The sequence below is a fragment of the Panthera onca genome, chromosome C1 (assembly GCF_046562875.1).
Source record: "Panthera onca isolate mPanOnc1 chromosome C1, mPanOnc1 haplotype 2, whole genome shotgun sequence".
In the NCBI taxonomy this organism is placed as follows: Eukaryota; Metazoa; Chordata; class Mammalia; order Carnivora; family Felidae; genus Panthera; species Panthera onca.
The window spans coordinates 32,638,822-32,661,372 of record NC_138346.1 but is presented as its reverse complement, the minus strand read 5'-3'; the positions used below and the strand labels follow the sequence as shown (position 1 = coordinate 32,661,372).

At 37.8% G+C, this 22,551-nt stretch overlaps 2 protein-coding genes across 51 annotated transcripts in view; one reads left to right on the top strand and one right to left on the bottom strand.

Moving 5' to 3' along the window:
- Positions 1–22,551, bottom strand: part of RAPH1 (Ras association (RalGDS/AF-6) and pleckstrin homology domains 1) — a 155,401-nt gene that overhangs the window by 22,845 nt on the left and 110,005 nt on the right. The window lies entirely within an intron of this gene.
- The window catches only part of ABI2 (abl interactor 2), a 123,102-nt gene that overhangs the window by 96,350 nt on the left and 4,201 nt on the right, over positions 1–22,551 (top strand). For 23 of the 50 annotated variants that reach the window (XM_060623067.3, XM_078450972.2, XM_060623044.3 and 20 more), the window contains 3 exons: positions 9,503–9,589; positions 13,651–13,824; positions 22,247–22,541. In XM_060623067.3, coding sequence (XP_060479050.1) covers positions 9,503–9,589; positions 13,651–13,824; positions 22,247–22,422 — 437 coding nt within the window. In that variant the 3' untranslated portion in view covers positions 22,423–22,541. Of the gene's footprint in view, positions 1–9,502; positions 9,590–13,650; positions 13,825–22,246; positions 22,542–22,551 lie in introns of those variants that run through there. The other 27 variants (XM_078450980.2, XM_060623072.3, XM_060623065.3 and 24 more) reach the window with 4 other exon arrangements.

The following is a 22,551-nucleotide window of genomic DNA, read 5'->3' as shown; positions in this document are numbered from 1 at the left end:
CAGAATCTGAAGCAGGCTCCAGGTTCTGAGCTGTCAGCACAGAGCCCAATACAGGGCTCAAATCCACAAACTGCAAGACCATGACCTGAGCTAAAATTGGACGCTTAACTGAGTGAGCCACCCAGGTGCTCAGAAAATATTTCACTCTTAAAATGAATTGCTTAAATCATTTCCCTCACTGCAATGTAAAATATAAGCAGCTAAACCTGAATGGGCTGTCAGATAAATACAACTTCTAAAGGTGGTATTCTTTAATGGTTTTAGTAGTAGTATTGAGGATGTTTGTTTTGTCTGCTTTTCTCAGAGTATTTATAAACCTGTAGAAATAAGATGTAAAATCCTAAGTGATTTTTCAAAACTTTTTTTTTATTTTTTAAAGTCCATTTATTTATTTTGAGAGAGAGAGAGAGAGAGCGAGCAGGGGAGGGGTAGAGAGAGCGGGAGAGAGAGAATCCCAAGCAGGCTCCACACTGTCAGTGCAGAGCCCGACGTGGGGCTGGAACTCAGGAACCATGAGATCATGACCGGAGCAGAAACCAACAGTTGGATGCTTAACTGACTGAGCCACCCAGGTGCCCCTCAGAACTCTTTGAACTGGATGTTTTAAAACAATAAACCTCAAAGATTGTGCTACAAAGGATTTTATAAATAACCAGGAAGGTCATGCTTGGAAAGGCTATATATTTCATCAGCACAGACTCATAATGTAAATTTGGTTTGCTTGCAGAGCCTTTTAGTGTGTGTGTGAGTGTGTGTGAGTGTGTGTGTGTGTGTGAGTGTGTGTGAGTGTTTGTGTGTGTATTTGGTCCAGTCACTTGGTGAGGACATCTCCTCACATTAACATCATTAGTGTATATTGTGAACATAAAATTACTAAGTTTAGAGACCTTTTGGTGGTTATAGGGAAAGGGTATTGTCATATGAGGAATCATCTTAGCTAAGTGTAGTGAAAACAAATGTCTAGTTACTCGCTGCCCTTCCCTGTTCACAAGATGCCTAGGACTAGACTGAATATTGCAAATAATTCTTCTCATCAGATTCCTGCTTAAATCTCCTAGAATGGTTGATTTTCTATTCAGCTCTAAGAAAGATAAATCTAGTTTAAAATAGGATTTTCTGGTTCACAGAGTTCTGGTCAGATAGTAGGGAGGAGGAAGATGGCGGCGTAGGAGGACACTGGGCTCACCACGTCCTGCTGATCACTTAGATTCTACCCACACCTGCCTAAATAACCCAGAAAACCGCCAGAAGACTAACAGAACGGACTCTCCAGAGCCAAGCATAGACGAGAGGCCCACGGAAGAGGGTAGGAAGGGTGGAGAGGCAATGCATGCTACATGGACTGGCAAGAGGGAGCTGGGGCGGTGGAGGGGCAGCCCACCAGGCAAGGCAGAGCCCTCGAGTCTGGCTTGCAAAAGCAGAGGGGCCAGACTGCGTGAGTTCTGACAGCCAGCGGGACTTAACATCTGGAATGTTATAAGTCAATAGCTCTGCTCTGAGAGTGGGAGGGCGAGAGGACACTGCAAAGGAGAGGTGTTGAGCCCCGGAAGACAGAGCTCAGCTTGGCGGGGAACAAAGACGCTGGCCAGCGCCATCTCCCTCTCCCATCCCCCTGCTGAAATCCCAAAGGGAACCAGTTCCTGGCACTGAACTTGCTTGCACCGCACAAACACCCAACGCTGTGCTTCTGTGGATCCATCCCTCCAATGGGTCTGCCTCCCTCCTGGTGCTGCAGGGCCCCTCCTGCAGGGGACCACCGAGGGCAAAGTGAGCTGAGCCTGCCCCTCCTGCCCCTGTGCACCTTGCGGATCCACCCCAGCTAATATGCCAGATCCCATCAAAGAAGCGCCACAACCCTAGCAGTGTGCAAGTAGCCCAGACAGGGGCCACACCACTCCACAGTGAGTCCTGCCCCTGGGAGAGGGGAAGAAAAGGTACACACCAGTCTGACTGTGGCCCAAGCGGTGGGCTAGGGACAGACATGGGGTCTGACTGCGGCCCCGCCCGCCAACACAAGTTACTCCAGACAGCACAGGGGAAGTTCCCTGCAGTTCCACGCCACCCCAGGAACCATCCAAAATGATGAAACGGAAGAATTCTCCTCAAAAGAAACTCCAGGAAGTAGCGACAGCTAACGAATTGATCAAAAACGATTTAAGCAATATAGCGGACCATGAATTTAGAATAATAGTCATAAAATTAATCGCTGGGCTTGAGAAAAGTATAGAGGACAGCAGAGAATCTATTGCTATGGAGATCAAGGGACTAAGAAATAGTCATGAGGAGCTAAAAAATGCTATAAATGAGGTGCAAAATGGAGGCAACTACAGCTTGGATTGAAGAGGCAGAGGAGAGAATAGGTGAATTAGAAGATAAAATTATGGAAAAAGAGGAAGCTGAGAAAAAGCTAAAAAAATCCAGGAGTATGAGGGGAGAATTAGAAAACTAAGTGATGCAATCAAATGAAACAATATCCGTATAATAGGAATTCCAGAAGATGAAGAGAGAGAGAAAGGGGCTGAAGGTGTACTTGAACAAATCATAGCTGAGAACTTCCCTGATCTGGGGAAGGAAAAAGGTATTGAAATCCAAGAGGCACAGAGAGCTCCCTTCAGACGTAACTTGAATTGATCTTCTACACGACATATCATAGTGAAACTGGCAAATACAAGGATAAAGAGAAAATTCTGAAAGCAGCTAGGGATAAACACGCTCTAACATATAAAGGGAGACTGGTAAGACTAGTGACAGACCTATGTACTGAAACTTGGCAGGCCAGAAAGGAATGGCAGGAAATCTTCAATGTGACGAACAGAAAAAAATATGCAGCCAATAATCCTTTATCCAGCAAGTCTGTCATTCAGAACAGGAGGAGAGATAAAGGTCTTCCCAAACAAAAACTGAAGGAATTCATCACCACTAAACCAGACCTACAAGAGATCCTTTGGGGGATTCTGTGAGTGAAATGTTGCAAGGACCACAAAGTACTAGAGACATCACTACAAGCATGAAACCTACAGACATCACAATGACTCTAAACCCATATCTTTAAATAATAACACTGAATATAAATGGACCAAATGCTCTAACCAAAAGACATAGGGTATCAGAATGGATTAAAAAAAAAAAACAAGACCCATCTATTTGCTGTCTACAAGAGACTCATTTTAGACCTGAGGACACCTTCAGATTGAAAGTGAGGGGATGGAGAACTATCTATCATGCTACTAGAAGTCAAAAGAAAGCTGGAGTAGCCATACTTATATCAGACAAAGTAGACTTTAAATTAAAGGTTGTAACAAGAGATGAAGAAGGGCATTATTTAATAATTACAGGGTCTATCTATCAGGAAGAGCTAACAATTATAAATGTCTATGTGCCGAATACGGGAGCCCCCAAATATATAAAACAATTAATCACAAACATAAGCAACCTTATTGATAAGAATGTGGTAATTGCAGGGGACTCTAAATACTCCACTTACAGTAATGGATAGATCATTTAGACACAGGATCAATAAAGAAACAAGGGCCCTGAATGATACATTGGACCAGATGGACTTGACAGATATATTTATAACTCTGCATCCCAAAGCAACAGAATATACTTAATTCTCGAGTGCACATGGAACATTCTCCAAGATCGATCACATACTGGGTCACAAAACAGCCCTTCATAACTGTAAAAGAATTGAGATCATACCATGCATACTTTCCGACCACAATACTGTGAAACTTGAAATCAACCACAGGAAAAAGTCTGGAAAACCTCCAAAAGCATGGAGGTTAAAGAACACCCTACTAAAGAATGAATGGGTCAACCAGGCAATTAGAGAAGAAATTAAAAAATACATGGAAATAAATGAAAATGAAAATACAACAATCCAAACGCTTTGGGATGCAGCGAAGGCAGTCCTGAGAGGAAAATTCATTGCAGTCCAGGCCTATCTCAAGAAACAAGCAAAATCCCAAATATAAAATCTAATAGCACACCTAAAGGAAAGAGAAGCAGAACAGCAAAGACACCCCAAACCCAGCAGAAGAAGAGAAATAATAAAGATCAGAGCAGAAATAAACAATATAGAATCTAAAAAAAACTGTAGAGCAGATCAATGAAACCAAGAGTTGGTTTTTGGAAAAATAAACAAAATTGATAAACCTCTAGCCAGGCTTCTCAAAAAGAAAAGGGAGAGGACCCAAATAGATAAAATCATGAATGAAAATGGAATTAGTACAACCAATCCCTCAGAAATACAAGCAATTACCAGGAAATACTATGAAAAATTATATGCCAACAAACTGGACAACCTGGAGGAAATGGACAAATTCCTAAGCGCCCACACACTTCCAAAACTCAAACAGGAAGAAATAGAAAACTTGAACAGACCCATAACCAGTGAAGAAATTGAATCGGTTATCAAAAATCTCCCAACAAATAGAGTCCAGGACCAGATGGCTTCTACCAGACATTTAAAGCAGAGATAATACCTGTCCTTCTCAAGCTGTTCCAAAAAATAGAAAGGGAAGGAAAACTTCCAGACTCATTCTATGAAGCTAGTATTACTTTGATTCCTAAACCAGACAGAGACCCAGCAGAAAAGAGAACTACAGTCCAATATCCCTGATGAATATGGATGCAAAAATTCTCAATAAGATACTAGCAAATTGAATTCAACAGCATATAAAAAGAATTATTCACCATGATCAAGTGGGATTCATTCTTGTGCTGCAGGGCTGGTTCAGCATTCGCAAATCAGTCAATGTCATACATCACGTTAATAAAAGAAAAGATAAGAACCATATGATCCTGTCAGTCGATGCAGAAAAAGCATTTGACAAAATTCAGCATCCTTTCTTAATAAAAACCCTCGAGAAAGTCGGGATAGAAGGAACATACTTAAACATCATAAAAGCCATTTATAAAAAGCCCACAGCAAATATCATCCTCAATGGGGAAAAACTGAGAGCTTTCCCCCTGAGGTCAGGAACACTACAGGGATGTCCACTCTCACCACTAATGTTTAACATAGTGTTGGGAGTGCTAGCGTCAGCAGTCAGACAACAAAAGGAAATCAAAGGCATCAAAATTGGCAAAGATCAAGTCAAGCTTTCACTTTTTGCAGGTGACATGATATTATACATGGAAAACCCAATAGACTCCACCAAAAGTCTGCTAGAACTGATACATGAATTCAGCAAAGTCGCAGGATACAAAATCAATGTACGTACAGAAATCAGTTGCATTCTTACATACTAATAATGAAGCAACAGAAAGACAAATATAGAAACTGATCCCATTCACAGTTGCACCCAGAAGCATAAAATACCTAGGAATAAGCCTAACCACAGATGTAAAAGATCTGTATGCTGAAAACTATAGAAAGCTTATGAAGGAAATTGAAGAAGATATAAAGAAATGGAAAAACATTCCATGCTCATGGATTAGAAGAAATATTGTTAAAATGTGAATACTACCCAAAGCAATCTACACATTCAATGCAATCCCAATCAACATTGCACCAGCATTCTTCTCGAAGCTAGAACAAGCACTCCTAAAATTCATATGGAATCACAAAAGACCCCGAATAGCCAAAGTAATTTTGAAGAAGACCAAAGCAGGAGGCGTCACAATCCCAGACTTTAGCCTCTACTACAAAGCTGTAATCATCAAGACAGCATGGTATTGGCACAAAAACAGACACATCAACCAATGGAATAGAAGAGAAACCCTAGAATTAGACCCATAAAAGTATGGCCAACTAATCTTTGACAAAGCAGGAAAGAATATCCAATGGAAAAAAGACAGTCTCTAACAAATGGTGCTGGGAGAACTGGACAGCAACATGCAGATGGATGAAACTAGACCACTTTCTTACACCATTCACAAAAATAAACTCGAAATGGATAAAGGACCTGAATGTGAGACAGGAAACCGTCAAAACCCTAGAGGAGAAAGCAGGAGAAAACCTCTCTGACCTCAGCTGCAGCAATTTCTTACTTGACACATCCCCAAAGGCAAAGGAATAAAAGCAAAAATGAACTATTGGGACCTCATGAAGATAAAAAGCTTCTGCACAGCAAAGGAAACAAACAAGAAAACTAAAAGGCAACCAACAGGATGGGAAAAGATATTTGCAAATGACATATTGGACAAAGGGCTAGTATTCAAAATCTATGAAGAACTCACCAAACTCCACACCCGAGAAACAATCCAGTGAAGAAATGGGAAGAAGACATGAATAGACACCTGTCTAAAGAAGACATCCAGATGGCCAGCAGGCACATGAGAAGATGCTCAACGTCACTCCTCGTCAGGGAAATACAATTCAAAACCACACTCAGATACCACCTAACTCCAGTTAGAAGGGCTAAAATGAACAAATCAGGAGACTAGAGATGCTGGCGAGGATGTGGAGAAACGGGAACCCTCTTGCACTGTTGGTGGGAATGCAAACTGGTGCAGCTGCTCCAGAAAACAGTGTGGAGGTTCCTCAAAAAGTTAAAAATAGATCTACCCTATGACGCAGCAGTAGCACTGCTAGGAATTTACCTAAGGGATACAGGAGTGCTGATGCATAGGGGCACTTGTACCCCAATGTTTATAGCAGCACTCTCAACAATAGCCAAATGATGGAAAGAGCCTAAATGTCCATCAACTGATGAATGGACAAAGAAATTGTGGTTTGTATGTACAATGGAATGCTACTTGGCAATGAGAAAGGGTGAAATATGGCCTTTTGTAGCAATGTGGTTGGAACTGGAGAGTGTTATGCTAAGTGAAATAAGTCATACAGAGAAAGACAGATACCATATGGTTTCACTCTTATGTGGATCCTGAGAAACTTAACAGAAGACCATGGGGGAGGGGAGGGAAAAAAAAAAGGTTAGAGAATGAGGGAGCCAAAACATAAGAGACTCTTAAAAACTAAGAACAAATTGAGGGTTGATGGGGTGGTGGGAGGGTGATGGGTATTGAGTAGGGCACCTGTTGGGATGAGGACTGGGTGTTGTATGGAAACCAATTTGACAATAAATTTCATATTAAAAAAAAAGAGTTCTGGTCAGATGAATTCTTAATTTGGTCCAGAAAGAAAATGCTGTGGTATCTGAATTAATTTAGACCATCACCTAAAAAGTTTTCCCTGGGCGGGGGGTAGCATTTGGGGTCGCCTTTGTAAACTCCATTTGGAACTGAATTTTTTTTTTAACATGGATGGGCTTTGAAAAAAATCTAACTGGATTTGCTGTAAAGTAATTCTGTTTTAGAAAGATTTGGGATTGGTTTTTACCTGAGGTGCTGTCAGTGGACTTCTTAAAACCAATATGGTTTCAGATTTTCACTTTCAGAACTAGCAAAAAAATTAAAAAATACTCATCTTAAAAAATAATAAACTCTACTTACAAAAGCAGTGTTCTGAGTTAAACACCTAATCATTCTTGTTTAGTACCAGAAGTTCATTTTTTTTTTTCAATTTGGATGAGAAACAATATCTGAAGTGGGAAATTTCCTGCTTTTCCGTTCTAGGAGAGGTTGGGACTGGTGCTAACAGAAGATGAACATTTCATCTTATTTGATATGAACATATACCTGATTTCTATTTTTCTAGAAGTGCCAGTTGCTGCCTGCTGTTCTTTCTCTTTTATCAGCTTTGTCTCTGCTATTTCTGTGTTCATTATGTCATCTTCTCCTAAGTTTGGAAACATAGGGTATTGTGACCATATCAAATTGTTCCAAGTCTTTGCAAGTGGGAGACATACAACTTAAGGGTTTACTATCAAGAAGTATGATTTCAGGGAAAAATCTAATCAACAGGTGTCTTTTATAAAAAGAAAAGGTACCCATTTCTAGGGTTATTCTGCTCTGTCCCTTATATCTAGATATTCTTCAGGATTAATAACTTAGGTCTTGTCTGCATTATATACGTTCCTTAGTTACCCAGAAGTACCAAGTGGCACTTTTTTCACTAAGTTCTCTCCTTTTCTTTTGTTTATGCAGCCTTGATTTTTTTTTTTTTTTTTTTTTTTTGTGCCAGGTCCTGCATTAGGTTCTCTACGTGCATTAGTTTTTTGATTTTTTTAATCCTTGCAGTCATTCTGTAAAGTAAACCACTCTTTTTCATTACATTTATGGATTAGGCTCAGAGAAGTTTTTGCTTGGTGTTCCAACAACAAGGAAATGGTAAATCAGATATTTGACGTTGAATGACTTTAAAGTCCAGTCTCTTTCCACTAAGCAATCTTTCACCTAAGGTACTTTCCTATTTCATATCCAAACACTTTACTTTTCCAGGTTTGTATGTTCTCCCTGGGCCATTTTATGCTAGTCATATAGAAACCTGTCCAGTCCTGTGAACTGGTCATGCTGTTTTATACCTCTAAGCCTTTGCCCGTCACTTGGTTTTCAGCTTCTTTTGATTCTCATTCTTGTCTGTGTATTGAACTCCTTTTTCTTCTAGTGCCTGTTCAGAGGTAATTTCTATGTGGCCTTCCTTACCACTACCCCACCCTGTACCCCCACCACCATCACACTGCACCATCACTACTGCTGCCTCTTGCATAAACATTGTTGGGTTAAGGTTATTATTTTGTTTTATATTCCCACGTACAATGTGATCTCTTTGAGGGTAGTGACTCTTATTCATCTTCTTAGTTGTATTGGTCTTAACTGTAATTTGGAGTTAATAAAGGTGTTCTCTTTTTATAAAAAGATGTATACCATACTTAATACCCCTTCTGAAGGAAACTATAACTGTAGAATTAATCTTGGGCAATTGTTGGGCATGTATCTGGTTTATTTATATACGTTAAATGTTTGTTGAATGCTGACTAGTGCTAGGCGCTGTACCAGTGTTTGAGATGGAAGGAAAGACACCTTGGGTGGAGAGAATGATTTGAATGAGGCCAGTGTTTTTTTTTTTTTTTTGTATGAGTTGGGATTATGAAAAATTATAATGACTCAGACCTGTTAGAATGGTTTTGATACTCGTCTCCTAGCAAAGTGCTTACTGCTTACTAGAAAGTCAGTAAATACTTGTTTAGTTAATGAATGAAGAACTACTTACTTTGTCTGTTAATGAAGCAATGAAAAGTATAAATTTAGGATGTTGGGATGTGATGTTTTTTTTTCTTGTATTGATGAACATTAAACTTGTAACCTTTAAAATCCTGAAAACCAAATTATTCATGATAATCTGAAGATATTCTTTCTTTGAGAAGACATGTTAGCGATATGACCAGATCAGTTTGCCATTACATGTTAGAGTAGATCTGTATATAATAAATGCTTCCTGTTGCAAGTTTTGAAACATTCTTAAAACTCCCCCTAATACTTTGTATTTTTTGTGTTAATGTATTATCCCTTAAACGAGGATCTTTAAGATAGCTTATAAAATATTTGTACATAGTGGTTTCCCTCCTTATATGTTTGTTTTATTGTATTATCCTTTCCTTTTAATGTAACTTGCCCTTACCCCTTATCCTCCACACCTTTTTTGTTTTTGCAGTATCTCTTGCTCCTCCTCCTCCCTCCATCCTACAGGTAACTCCTCAGTTACCTTTAATGGGATTTGTGGCCCGAGTCCAAGAAAATAGTAAGTTTATGTCTTCTTTATGCTGTAGATCAGATTATAGGCATAAAATGTCATTTATATATGATTGGCTGAATAGTCATTCATATCGCTAATACTTCAAATATTTGAATATTATGAACAAGTCACTGTGTGAGCAGCTAGTGTGAATGATAAAATAAGATGAAGTTCTCTACTTTCAGGTAACTTAAATCTGGTAGTGAAGATAATACAAAAGTAAAGTAAAGCACATATAAGAACAAAAACCATTTCTAACCAAGGAGATGCTCTTTAGTCATCAGATATCCCATCTTTTTCTCTGAGTTGCTCAAGCAAGTAGTAGCCTAGTTTTCTGTCACTGGAGTTGTAGAGTGTTATGGCCGGCTTGAGAATCTTCCCCAGTCTTGGGATTCTAGGTGTAAAAATGGCCATGCCATGGTAGGTCTCAGGGAAGCAAAATTATCAGTCTGTCTCCCAGGAGACCTCATAGATTGGCAGTGAATTTATACTGGCCTTTGGTCTCGTGTTGAGCAATGCAGGATCAAATAATTTTATTGACACATTCAGTCTTCTCCTAGGGAAGCATTAAGGAAGCTCAGGAGACTGATGTCTACAAAGCAGGAGGCCTATATCAATATTCAGTGAGGAATTGCTGGTAAAGAGACCAATGAACATAGTCTGTATGATAGGTGAATTCTCTTTTTGTCAGCAGTCTACACAAGGAGCCCACATCACAATTGTAAGGTTGCATGATGGGCATGGAATCTGAATGAGAGGCATTACATTAATGAAAGTTTTAATGCCATCAGTATGAAGGAGCCCAGTGTATGCATCTCATAACAGGGATGGTCTCACCAGTGGGGTAGAAATACTGGCACTCTGTTGCTTAGGACTCCTACTTCTTTGGAAATGTGCATTGCCAATTCTAGAATGTAAGCTCTTACGAGAGCAGGAATTTTTGGTTGTTCTGTTGGCTGGCTGTTTCCCCAGCACTTAGAGAAGCATCTGACACAGTCCTGGTATTTTTTGTTTTTTTTTTTTTTGTTTTTTTGTGCTTCTATAGCTAACTAAATGCCCCCTTTTTATGAACACATTTCTTTGTTGTATTTTAACTGGCTATAATCCAGTCTTACTTGCCTGAGGGCTCAGTATCTCTTTCAGGTGCCTTTGCACCTCTGTTTGCTAGCTTCTGAAAATAGTCTGTTTAACTTCTGTTTATTGGAAGGTAAACCATGAGCAGCTCCAGTGTTTATCATAGTGTGATTGCTTTTTGGAATAGTCTTTTCTTCTTTCAATAGTAATATACATTTCTCACCTAAAAATGTATAAAGATAAGAAAACTTTGTATATGAGGTGAGCTGTGGCTGATTTTACAGACATAGCAGGACTTCTACATTCAAATGAATGTTGTTTTTTTCAAAACATTCACCTTGGAAAGATACATACCTGTCTTTGGAATTATCTTCATAGTTTTCAGGTATATTAGTTTGAAAATATTCTGTGGTTAGCAGATACTTACTTAGTCTGTAATAAGATTGATGTTTGGAAACAGTCTGGAATTATTTGGAACCAGGTATCCTGGGCTAATTAGTGCAGCTATGATTCTATTATTCTTCTTAAAATCCTTCTATGGCACCCCATTACTCTTTGGATAGAATTCAAACTGTTGAAGGCCCTTCCTGCTTAATCCTCTTCAGCTTCCTCATGCCTCTTCCTGCTGAACTTTGGCTAGTTCTTTGAAGAGTTCCTACTTTATCTTTTTTTTTTTCTCCCCTTTACATCCAACATGAAATATCCACCCTCACTCCATCCTACCCTCTGGCCATTAACTCTTACTTATCCTTCAGATTCAGGAAGCCTTTCCTGACCCACGTAAGAGTTTTGGTTTATTCCTCTGTTCTCCATAATGACTTAAAGCACTTACCACACTTGATTATATAAGTGATAATTTGGTTGTCTGTGTCTCTATGACTTAAGCCTACTGCTCTATCCTAGTGCTGAGCATAGTAACTAGCCATAGTAAGCTTTCAGTTGATCTTTGTTGAATGAGTAATAATGAACCATGACTTCAAAGTTATCAAATTGATCTCTTCCCATAGTGTTTCTTTTAAGATCATAGGCATTGAAGTTCAAATTCTTGCTTTCCACTTATTTAGTATAGTAGTACTTAATCTTGGAAAGCCAGTTTCCACATCCATAAAATGAGGCTTAAAAACACCACCTCCCAAGGTAAAGATTAAATGAAATAAAGTGCTAGCTGAGTAATTAGAACATTTTAAGTAAAAAATGGTAGCTTATGTTACTCTCATTAGCTCTGAGGCATTATAAGAAAAGGTAAAAAATGAGCAATGGCAGAATCTTTGAGTAATTTTGTAGTGTAATTTCTCAAGGTGATTGTTTTGAAAGACAGTATTCCTTTGGATCTTTGTTTTGTGTAATTGTTTAAAGTCAGTTTCTTTACCTTGTAAATGCAAATAGGTTATGTTGTTTATATTGTTGATTCTTACCCCAACCATATGCAATTTCTCATAAAATATATGCTAAATCACATTTCTATATTTTTTGTTTATTTAAAAAACCCATTAGTACTAAAAGAATTTTTTTTTGTTGTTGTTTCTAGAGAGAGAGTGAGGGAGAGGGTCAGAGGGACACACAGAGAGAATCTTAAGCATGTTCCATGCTCAGCTTGGAGCTTGATGCAGGGCTCGATCTCACAACCCTGGGATCATGACCTGAGCTGAAATCAAGAGTTGGACGTTCAACCAACTGAGCCACCCTGGCGCCCCCCCTAAAGAATTACTTTTTTCTTTTTTTTAAACTCTAAGGATTTTTAAAGTTTATTCCTGAGAGAGAGTGTGCAAGTGCAGGAGGGGCAGAGAGAAAGGAGAGAGAATCCCAAGCAGGCTCTGCACCATCAGTGTGGAGCCCAGCATGGGGCTTAAATTCATGAACTGTGAGATGACTTGAGTCATAATCAAGAGTAGAACCCTTAACTGACTGAGCTGCTCAGGCACCCCCAAGAATTACTTTTAATGAGGAAAGTTTTGAAGTGCATAAAGCAGATAGGTTGGGAGGTAGAGTGGCAGCAGGTGGAAGAATATTGGAATAGGACAGAATATGATAATGATATTATCATTATCCTGTGGCTAATGATGTGGCTTATCCTCACCAGACATCAGCAGTCTTCTCAAATCCATTTGATTGAATCAGTAGGCTTATATGAAAGATAGAAAATAAACAAGATTGCTTAGAGGATTTCACAGAAACAGTACTAATACCTCATAATAAAAATTAATACATAAAATTGCATAGCTGATAAATGCAGCTTTACTCAGTTTTTGCTGAGCTGTGCTTATTTATGTACCAAGTATTTTGAAAGCTTTGAGTTCCCAGAGTTTGGAGATAATCTTTTAGATGTTATTATATGCCGATACCTGAGCAGTGGAAGCAGATCTCTACAAGGAGAGATTTTTAAATCACTCTTGGGTATTTAGCTTAAAGAAATTCTGGATCCTATATTAGTCTGAATTGTTAAAATTCTTTCTATATATAAAAAATAGCAAACACAAGCATCTTCATGGATGAAGTTATCCAGTCTTGTGATTTCCATTCCATTAAATTTGGTAAAATGCTATTAAAAAATTGAGAGAAATGTAGATTACAATATTTGATTATTCACTGGTGCATTCTAATTTATTATAAATTAAATATGGTTATAAATGTCCAAATTAGTAATATTTCTGATAACCACCACTCATTGGATATAATGTAAAGCCAAACTATATTGTATTTCTTTCTTTCTTTGAAAAAGAGGTTGATGTATTAGTATAAATAGGTTCCAGGAGGCTCTAATAATAATTGTTTTAGCTAAACTTTAACACCCATCAGCCCTGACCCAAAGAGAGGAGAAAGTTGTGCTTGGAGATTTGAAACATTATAGTTGGTGGAGAGCCTTCCCTTACTCATTTTTTGAAAGAGCATTATTTTCAAGTCTAGATTTATATACCATGTACGTAGAAGCTTGGATAGGAAATATTGAACTTCACATAACATGTAGTTTTGTTATCAGCCTGATACATTCTTAGTTTCAGATACACCACCTCCACCACCACCTGTGGAAGAACCAGTCTTTGATGAATCCCCCCCTCCACCTCCTCCTCCAGAAGATTATGAAGAGGAAGAAGCAGCTGTGGTCGAGTATAGTGATCCTTATGCTGAAGAAGACCCACCGTGGGCTCCAAGGTCTTACTTGGAAAAGGGTAAGTTTCAGAGGGATATCTAGAGGGATGGGAAGAAACCTCTACATAGAAATGGAATTTACTGGTACTGAAGAGAATCTTACTTTCTACTGATAGGTAAAGTTTTGCTTGTAATAATCTGTGCAACGTTCTTATATGATTTTTGAAAGTCACACTAGTAAAATTCTGTGACTATTTGATTTTATATTGTTTATTTATTGTTCTTACTGAACATGCTTTTTTATGAGTGGTTTCTTCAGTAAGACAAAAATTTAAAAAATAGGGCTTTAGTGGAATGCCTCAGGAAGAGGATAGTTTTTCTAAATTATTCGTTATTCCTACCCCCATGCTTTGAAGCACTCTTTTGTGGTATCTTCTATCAGATATTTTAGTTTAAGCATCTCCATATGAAACTTTTTTCCAAACAATAATGATTTCTTAGTTTCTTTGCAAAGTAGTATTTGGCATTTCTTTTACTAAAAAGTTCCTCTAAACATATTAGGTAATAGTGACATGACACTTCTGGGACACAGACTTCCAAATCTCACCAAGACTTATTAGCTCAGAAAAAATGTGTGCTATCTTGAAATTTTCTGTTAAGGAAATCAAAGCTACTGACTCACTGGTTTTAAAAACTGACCACATTAGAATCACCTGGGGAGCTGACATTAACAAATAATGGACTTCCAATTTGGCCAAGATAAAGCAACAGTAATCAGATTTACCTACCCTCCTAAAACAAGAATGAATCCAGAAAAAAAAAAGATAAAAAATAATGATTTTCAGACATTGGATAATAGGCATTGGTAGACTATGAGAAGGAACTCAAACAAGGTAAACCTTTGATTGTCCTAGCTTGCTTTACTTGGGGAAGTTTCTGGGTCATAGTGCAAGGAGGTGGAACCCATACAGAACCTGGAGATCTCACTGCATAGACAAGATAGAGATCAGAGTCTTAGGAGGCCACAGAGAAAAAGTAGTTACACAAAGCAGAGGACAGAGCCCCGGAGATCTGCAGAAGGGTCCCCTTAAGATTTTGGGATTGAATATTGATCTGTGCATGTGTGTGAAGAAACTACCCGAGATTGGAGAAAGAACAACCAAAAAGAAGTATGCAAAAAAATCATTCAAAATAACAAGCTTGGGAACAGTTCATGCTCCTGAACCAGCCAGAATAGACCATGTAATACACAAGGCATAGAGAAGAGGCCTCAAAACTCTGTCCTCTTGGTGATGGGTCCAAATTAGCCCTAGACTAAAGGTTGCTGTGGATTGCCCCAATAAATGCTTGAATGCAGACCTTGAAAGCAATCCAACTGACTTCAGGTAACTTAATTGATCTCCAGAACAAAATCCAACATTGTTCAAAAAAGCAAAAAAATCCAGTGCACCAAAAAGTAAGATTCACAGTGTCAGCATCCAATCAAAAATTACAAAATATGTTAAAAAAAAAAAAGGGGGGGGGGCGGGAAAATGTAAGTCGTAACTAAAAAGTCAGTCAGTAGAAACAAACCTAAAATGACTGAGCTGGAGGAATTAACAAAGGATGTTATATAGCTATTACAAAAAATATTACAAACGCCACATATGTCCAGGAAAGTAAAAGAAAACAAAAACATGAGATAGAAGTAGAATATCTTTACAAAAAGAGAGAAACCCATATAGAATTTCTTAGAGATGAAAAATCACAGTATCTGAGGTACTTCAGAAGAAAAAATCAGCAACTTTGATGATATGACAATAGAAACTATCCAAAATGAGACATGGAGAAAAACCAAAAACAGAGCAACAGATATGTGGGACAGTATGAAATAATCTTCATTTGCAGATACGATCTTATGTGTAGAAAATCCCCAAGGCAATCTACAAAAAAAGCTGCTATAACTAAAAGGCAAGCTTATTAGCAAGATTATAGGCTACAAAGTCAATGTGAAAAATTAATTGGATTTTTATATACTAGCAACACATACTTGGAGATTGAGATTTACAAAACTGTACCTTTTGTAGTAACATCAAAAATATGAAATACTTAAGGATAACTTTAATAAAATATATGTAAGACCTATATAATGAAAACTATAAAACATGAAAAGAAATTAATAAGGGCCTTAAATAAATTGAGAGATACATTATGCTCTTTGATCATTATTGTTTAAAGACTGGCTTTCCCCAAATTGAGCTGGAAATTTAATGCAATTCCAATAAAAATTCCACCAGCCATTCTTAGGGAAATTGACAAGGGGATTCTGATAGTTACATAGAAATGTAAGAGATCTAGTAGAATCAAAACTGTTGTTTTTTTTTTAAGATTAATGTTGGAAGATTTAAACTAAGGCTATAGTATTCAGGACAGTGTGGTGCTGATGTTAAGTATAGAAATATAAATCAATAGAATATAGATCCACATATATTGTTTGACAAAGGTGCCAAGGTAATTCGGTGGAAAAGGATAGTGTTTTCAACAAATATGCTCTAACAGTTGAATATCCATCACCTGTGGAGCTTACAATAACAAATAGCAGACTTCCACTGCTGGCCAAGGTAGAGCAACAGTAATCAGATTTGCCCTACCTAAAAGTTAGGAATAAATCCAGGAAAAATTTTATGTATGGTAAAGTAAAGGTACAAAGCTAATGTTCATGTACTTTCTACCCTTACTTTACACAAAAATTCACTTGAAATGTATTATAGACCTAATGTAAAACCTAAACTATACAACTTCTGGAGAAAAATACAGGAGAAAATCTTTGTGTCCTGGGATTAGGAAAAAAAAATATATAGAGTATATAAAAACATGAAGCTTAAAAGAAAAAATTGACAGACTGAATTTCATTAAACTTTTCTTCTTCAAAGACACTGTAAAGAAAATGACAAGGCAAGCGTAGATTAGGAAGAATTTTCGCTAAATTAGTAAGGAGGCAGACAGCTTGAGAAAAAAAAATTTGAACACACTTCACCAGTTAGGTCCATGAATTGCAAATAAGCACATGAGAAGATGCTTAACATTATTAGTCACTAGGGAAATGCAAATTAAAGCTACAGCGAACCAAACTAAATACCACTACACACCCTCTACAATGGCTGCAGTTAGAAACACTGGCAATACCAAGTGTTGGAGAAAGTGTGGTGAAACTGTAGCTCTTAAGCACTGCTAGTAAGAGTGCAGCATGTTTCAGCTACTTTGAGAAACAGTTGGCGGTTTATGAAGTTAGACATACACCTGCAAGCTGGTCTGTCAGTTCCTTCCTAGTTACTTAAGAGTGAAGATCTATGTTCACACACAGACTTGAACTCAGATGTTCATAACTGCTTTATTCATAATAGCTAAAACCTAGAAACAACCCATATATCTTTCAACTAGTGAATGGATAAACTACTTGTGAGATATCCATCCATTCAGTGGAATACTGTTCAGCAATGAAAAGAAACAGACTTACTGATACAAGCAACAATATGGATGGATTTCACACAATTATACTAATGAGAGAATTTAGACACTAAAGACTCATACTTCATGATTCCATTTAAATGAAATCTGGATCAGTAGTTTCCATGGTGAGGAAAATTACATAGGAGCAAAAGGAAACCTTGGGGTGATGGGCATGTTCTATATGATTGTGGTGGTGGTTATATATTTGTCATATATACAAGTGCATATATTTGGCAAAACTTATTTGTTGTATTTTGTGTCTGAATTAAACCTTAATAAAGCTGTTTTTAAGAAAAACAAATGAGCCCAAGGCACTACACTAGGGTGTGGCTTTGGGCATTGACATTTTACAAACTCCCTACCTAATTTTAACACTGTCCTAGTGAAGGGATGACAGTTTTCAGCTCTGAAAAACCAGCTCAGTTATTCCTTGAGAACGGCCAATGAAAGATTTTGCTTTCTAAAAATGTACTCCTCGGTGAACGTGTAAAACTCTGGAGAAATTTTAAGAGAGGAAAATTAGTTGTTTTCAGTCCAGGTAACCCTTTAAAGTTTAAAAGAATATGCCTGAATTGTTCCCAAAGATATTTTTCAAAGTTTGATTTAGCTGATAATTTCAGATCTTTTAAAACATGAAAATCAGTTAAGCTCTTTCTTACTCTTTCTAAAGAGCTTAGCTTGTGGTTGCTTTTTTTTGTTTGAGTGTGCATCAATGTTAAGGCTACTGTCTAATGACTCATTTTGTTGTCTTAGACCTTAGGGCCTGGTTCTCAACCCTGCCAGCATTTTAGAGTCATCTAGGCAGCATTTAATATGTCTGCACCTCCAGACCTATGAAATCAGAATCCATGGGCACAGAACCCAGGCATCAGAATTTTTTAGAGTTCTTCCAGGGTCGAGAACCACTGTCATAGGAGGTGGTTTATCTTAACCCTTGATTACTGCCCTTACCTGCCAAATGGAGATAATGTGTATATGTAAGTATCTTGATTTAACTTGGGTAAAGAACAGATGTTTTCTTTATTTTTTTTAAGGTTTATTTATTTATTTTTAGAGAGAGAGAGAGCATGTGCATGTGTGCAAGCAGGGAATGGGCCGAGAGAGGGAGACAGAATCCCAGGCAGGCTCCCCCTCTCTCAGCACAGAGCTCAAAACGGGGCTCAATCCCACGACCCTCAGGAAATCATGACCTGAGCTGAAATCAAGAGTCAAACTTTGAGGCACCCAGATGCCCTAAGAACAGATATTTTCATGTATTTATTATGTGCCTGACATAATGCAAGACTTATTACATTAGTAAGGCAGTTAATCTCCCCATTTTGCAAACTAGGAAATTGAGGTTCAAAAATTATTTATATAACAGAAAATGTTAGTGTTTCAGAAAAGACAGTATATCATAATAGCTATAAATGATAATAAAAGAAGCTAACATTTATATAGATAATGGTTACTTATAAACAAGGTCCTAGGCTACATATTGTATGTGCATTGTTTCATTTAATATGACAATATTATGTTGTTTTGAGGTGTTAGCACTATTGTAATTCCCATTATACATTTGAGTAAAAAGAAGCTTAGGAAAGTTAAGTATGTTCTGTAAATTTGTAAGTGCTAGAGCTGGGATTTGAACTAGGTGGTATAAACCTAGAGCCCTCATTCATTCATTCATTCATTCATTCATTGATTTTAGAGAGAGAGAGCGGGGGAGAAGGGCAGAAGGAAAATCTTAAGCAGGCTCCATGCTGAGCATGACCTCAGCCAAAATCAAAGAGTCAGAAATCAGGAGTGCCTAGGTAGCTTAGTTGGTTGAGCATCTGGCTCTTGATTTTGGCGTAGGCCATGATCTCACAGTTTTGTGAGTTCAAGCCCCACATCGGGGCTCTGCACTGACAGTGTGGAACCTGCTTTGGATTCTCCCTCTCTCTCTGCCCCTCCCCTGCTCACACTTTCTAAATAAATGAACTTAAAAAAAAAATAAAAGAGTTTGACACCCAACCGACTGAGCCACCAGGTGCTCCGAGAGCCTACATTCTTAACCACTGTCCTTAGCTTGATCTCAAACCTGGGATTGAGGCTTAGCTATACTATTTAATAGTGTTAAATTCTTCCTGGCAAACTTCAACCTGTTTGTCAGTGTCCTATTTTCTATTCCTTCCTTCTAACAAGCCATCTGTTCTTGTGTTCTTGTAACTTCTTGTTAGAAGTATAAACAGTGTATGGTAATTTATCAGATAATATTTCTGTCCTCACAAGACTATGACAGTCCCTTGTCTTGTTCATCTTTGTATCTCTAGAAATTAGCACGGATGCTCCATTAACAATTGTCAAAAAGTGAATAGTGCCATTAATTCTATCTGGGGATTCCAGAAGGCTGCTCAGAGAACATGGCTTTGTGGTGTGTCTCAGGCAAAGAAGAAAGATAGAAAGGGCCATCCAGGCAGAGGGAATCCTCTTGAGTGAAAGGGCAAGGTGGTTTGGGATATGGTGAGTAGTGTCACATGCAACATGGGTGGGTGGCACGGAGAGGGTGGGGTAGGAGTGTAGAAAGAGAAGTATGTTGTAATTAGCGGTGGGAAGCCTTGAAATACCACCAGCCTGAGGTGTTTGCATTTTTTTTCTTTTAAAACAATGTAATGGTGGAGGGAAATTGTGTAAGATTTTTAAGCAGATTAATAACTTCCCATGAAAGTTATATTTTAACTTTTTTGAAAAAAAGATAATCTGAGATAAGAAAACCAGGAATTTATACCTCCCTAAGCAACAGATTAGGGCGAGGCAGTGGTGCTGAAAATCTTGTTTACATAAATAAGTAGATGCAAATGGAAGTATTTTTATGTGGCACTGTCACTCATTTTTTAAACTCTTTCAGAGTTTATGTACCAAAAATCAAATAATGTTCTGTCTTTAAAAATTATGTTTGTGATCATGTGTCAGCTGATAACTCCAGTACAGTATTTTTTAAATTTTGTTAAAAGCAAAGGAAGGGGAACAACTTGCAAGCAGGTTGGGTTAATCAGTGGAGTAATTCCTTTTTAATACCACACCAGATTCTTGAATTGTCCTTTTGGTACCCAGAGCTGTTTTGTACTTTAAGGTGGTCCACAACTGTACTTCTGTGAAGTAGGAGAAAGATAAATAGGAAATGAGAATTTTTATGACTGATGTCTGGTTGAAGGTATCATTTCTAGCAGATCAGTTTTAGGAAGCAGTTTTTTTTTTAATTCTAGTATAGTTGACATACAGTATTATATTAGCTTCAGGTGTAAGGAAGCAGTATGTTTTGAGAATCTAGAAAGTGTCTCTATAAAATTATTTGTCACTCATACTGTTTAGAAAATCTTCAGGTACAGCCAGTGATATGTGTGTTTGTGTGTGTGTGTGTGTGTGTGTGTGTGTGTGTGTTTAATGTTTATTTTTGAAGGAAAGAGGGACAGAGCACGAGCAAGGGAGGGGCAGAGAGAGAGAGGAAGACACAGAATCCAAAATGGGCTCCAGGCTCTGAACTGTCAGCGCAGAGCCTGACACGGGGCTCAAACTCACAAACCACGAGATCATGACCTGAGCTGAAGTTGGTTGCTTAACTGACTGAGCCACCCAGGCACCCCAGTGATATGTGTATTTTTAAAGACTGCTGCCCTAAGTAGGGCAGTGACTGTCATGATGGAGAAAAGTATTTGGATTTGAGAGACATAGGAGGTAGAATTAACAGGACTTGGGGGATATTCTCCTGCTAATTACTTGCAGTGGGTTTGCATTTCCAGAAGCATCAAGAATGTTATCAACTCAAAAAAACCACAAAAAACAAAAACAAAAAACTAACAAAACCTAGGTTGATGAAGTACTAAGTACTCTACATATCTTACATTCAGTTAAACTTCTGTTGCATTTGTGTTTAGGTGTTTGGTTATATTTTGAGAAATCCACACTATAAATTCTTCCTAGACTGGGGCGCCTGGGTGACTCAGGCATGAGTCCGAGCAGTCCCTCTCTTTCTGCCCCTCCCTCTCTTTCTGCCACTCCCCACTCGCCATTCTTTCTCTCTCAAAAAAATAAACTTTAAAAAAAAAATTAGTTTCCTCTTAGAGTCCTCCAAAGCATTTTCTGGCATCTGTAATAGATTACTATAATGGCAAATATTCAGAGATTAAGAAAGCCATTTAAATTTTACTAAAGCAGCCCAGAAACAAAAATTAACTAGGGTAAGTTGCATTACATCCTAAGTCCCTGTTGTAGTTTTGTTTTTGTATGTGAAGATTAAGGTTGTATGAAAAACTAATAGTCAGTATATACTTATCAGAATGATGGCCAGATGGAGACTGGAGTTCTGAGTGGTATAAATGAAGATGCAGAGGATCTTTTTATAAAAAAGATAAATCTTTACATGGAGTTGAGCAAGTTACAGGGTATCCCAATTTAACTCTAACTTACTGAATTTCCTACAAATTATATGTGTGAACAATGGGAATCTACTATATATATTCTTTCAAAACACATGCTGCCTTATGCCAATATAAGTTCTAGGGAGTTTGAGAAAGGAGAAGTAAATCTGCTATTCCCTTATTCTCTCTCAATTTCTCACTTGGCTTTTATGGTGCATCTCACTGCACTAGTATAATTCTCATGTTTAAAGATTTACACAATATGGTGCTTCAATACAAGCTCAAGTGAAGTAGCAGCCATCTTTCCCGATTCTGGGATTGTGCATCTTTCTTCAATGAGGTATTTGTCCATAGGCTCTTGAAGGTAAGTTTGACTAAATGTGATTTTTTTTTTCTTTTCTTTTTCTTTCTTTTTTTTTTTTTTTTTTTTTCATTTATACTGTTTTGAACCTAACCTCTCCAAGATGGGATTCCACTGTATATAAACTGGGTATTAGGAAACAAATTTTTAGTCTGTGTTTAGAAAGTTACTGTTTGAAGTGCTGCAGAAGTTGGGAAAGGATGGATATTATTCATTTATTTGTCTTTCTAGGAATATTATTCTTTTCACATCCTATTTTTTTTTTCCCTCTAGTTGTGGCAATTTATGATTATACAAAAGACAAGGAAGATGAGCTGTCCTTTCAGGAAGGAGCCATTATTTATGTCATCAAGAAGAATGATGATGGTTGGTATGAGGGAGTTATGAATGGAGTGACTGGGCTCTTTCCCGGGAATTATGTTGAGTCTATCATGCATTATTCTGAGTAAAGCTCAGCAGGGCTATGCTTCCCTGAATAGTCAGGTCTTCCCAGATTATCAAAAGGCCCTGGGGCTTCCCCTCCAGTGAAATGAAGGAAAGATACAAATGACACAAACTACTTATGTTTTTTTGGTTTA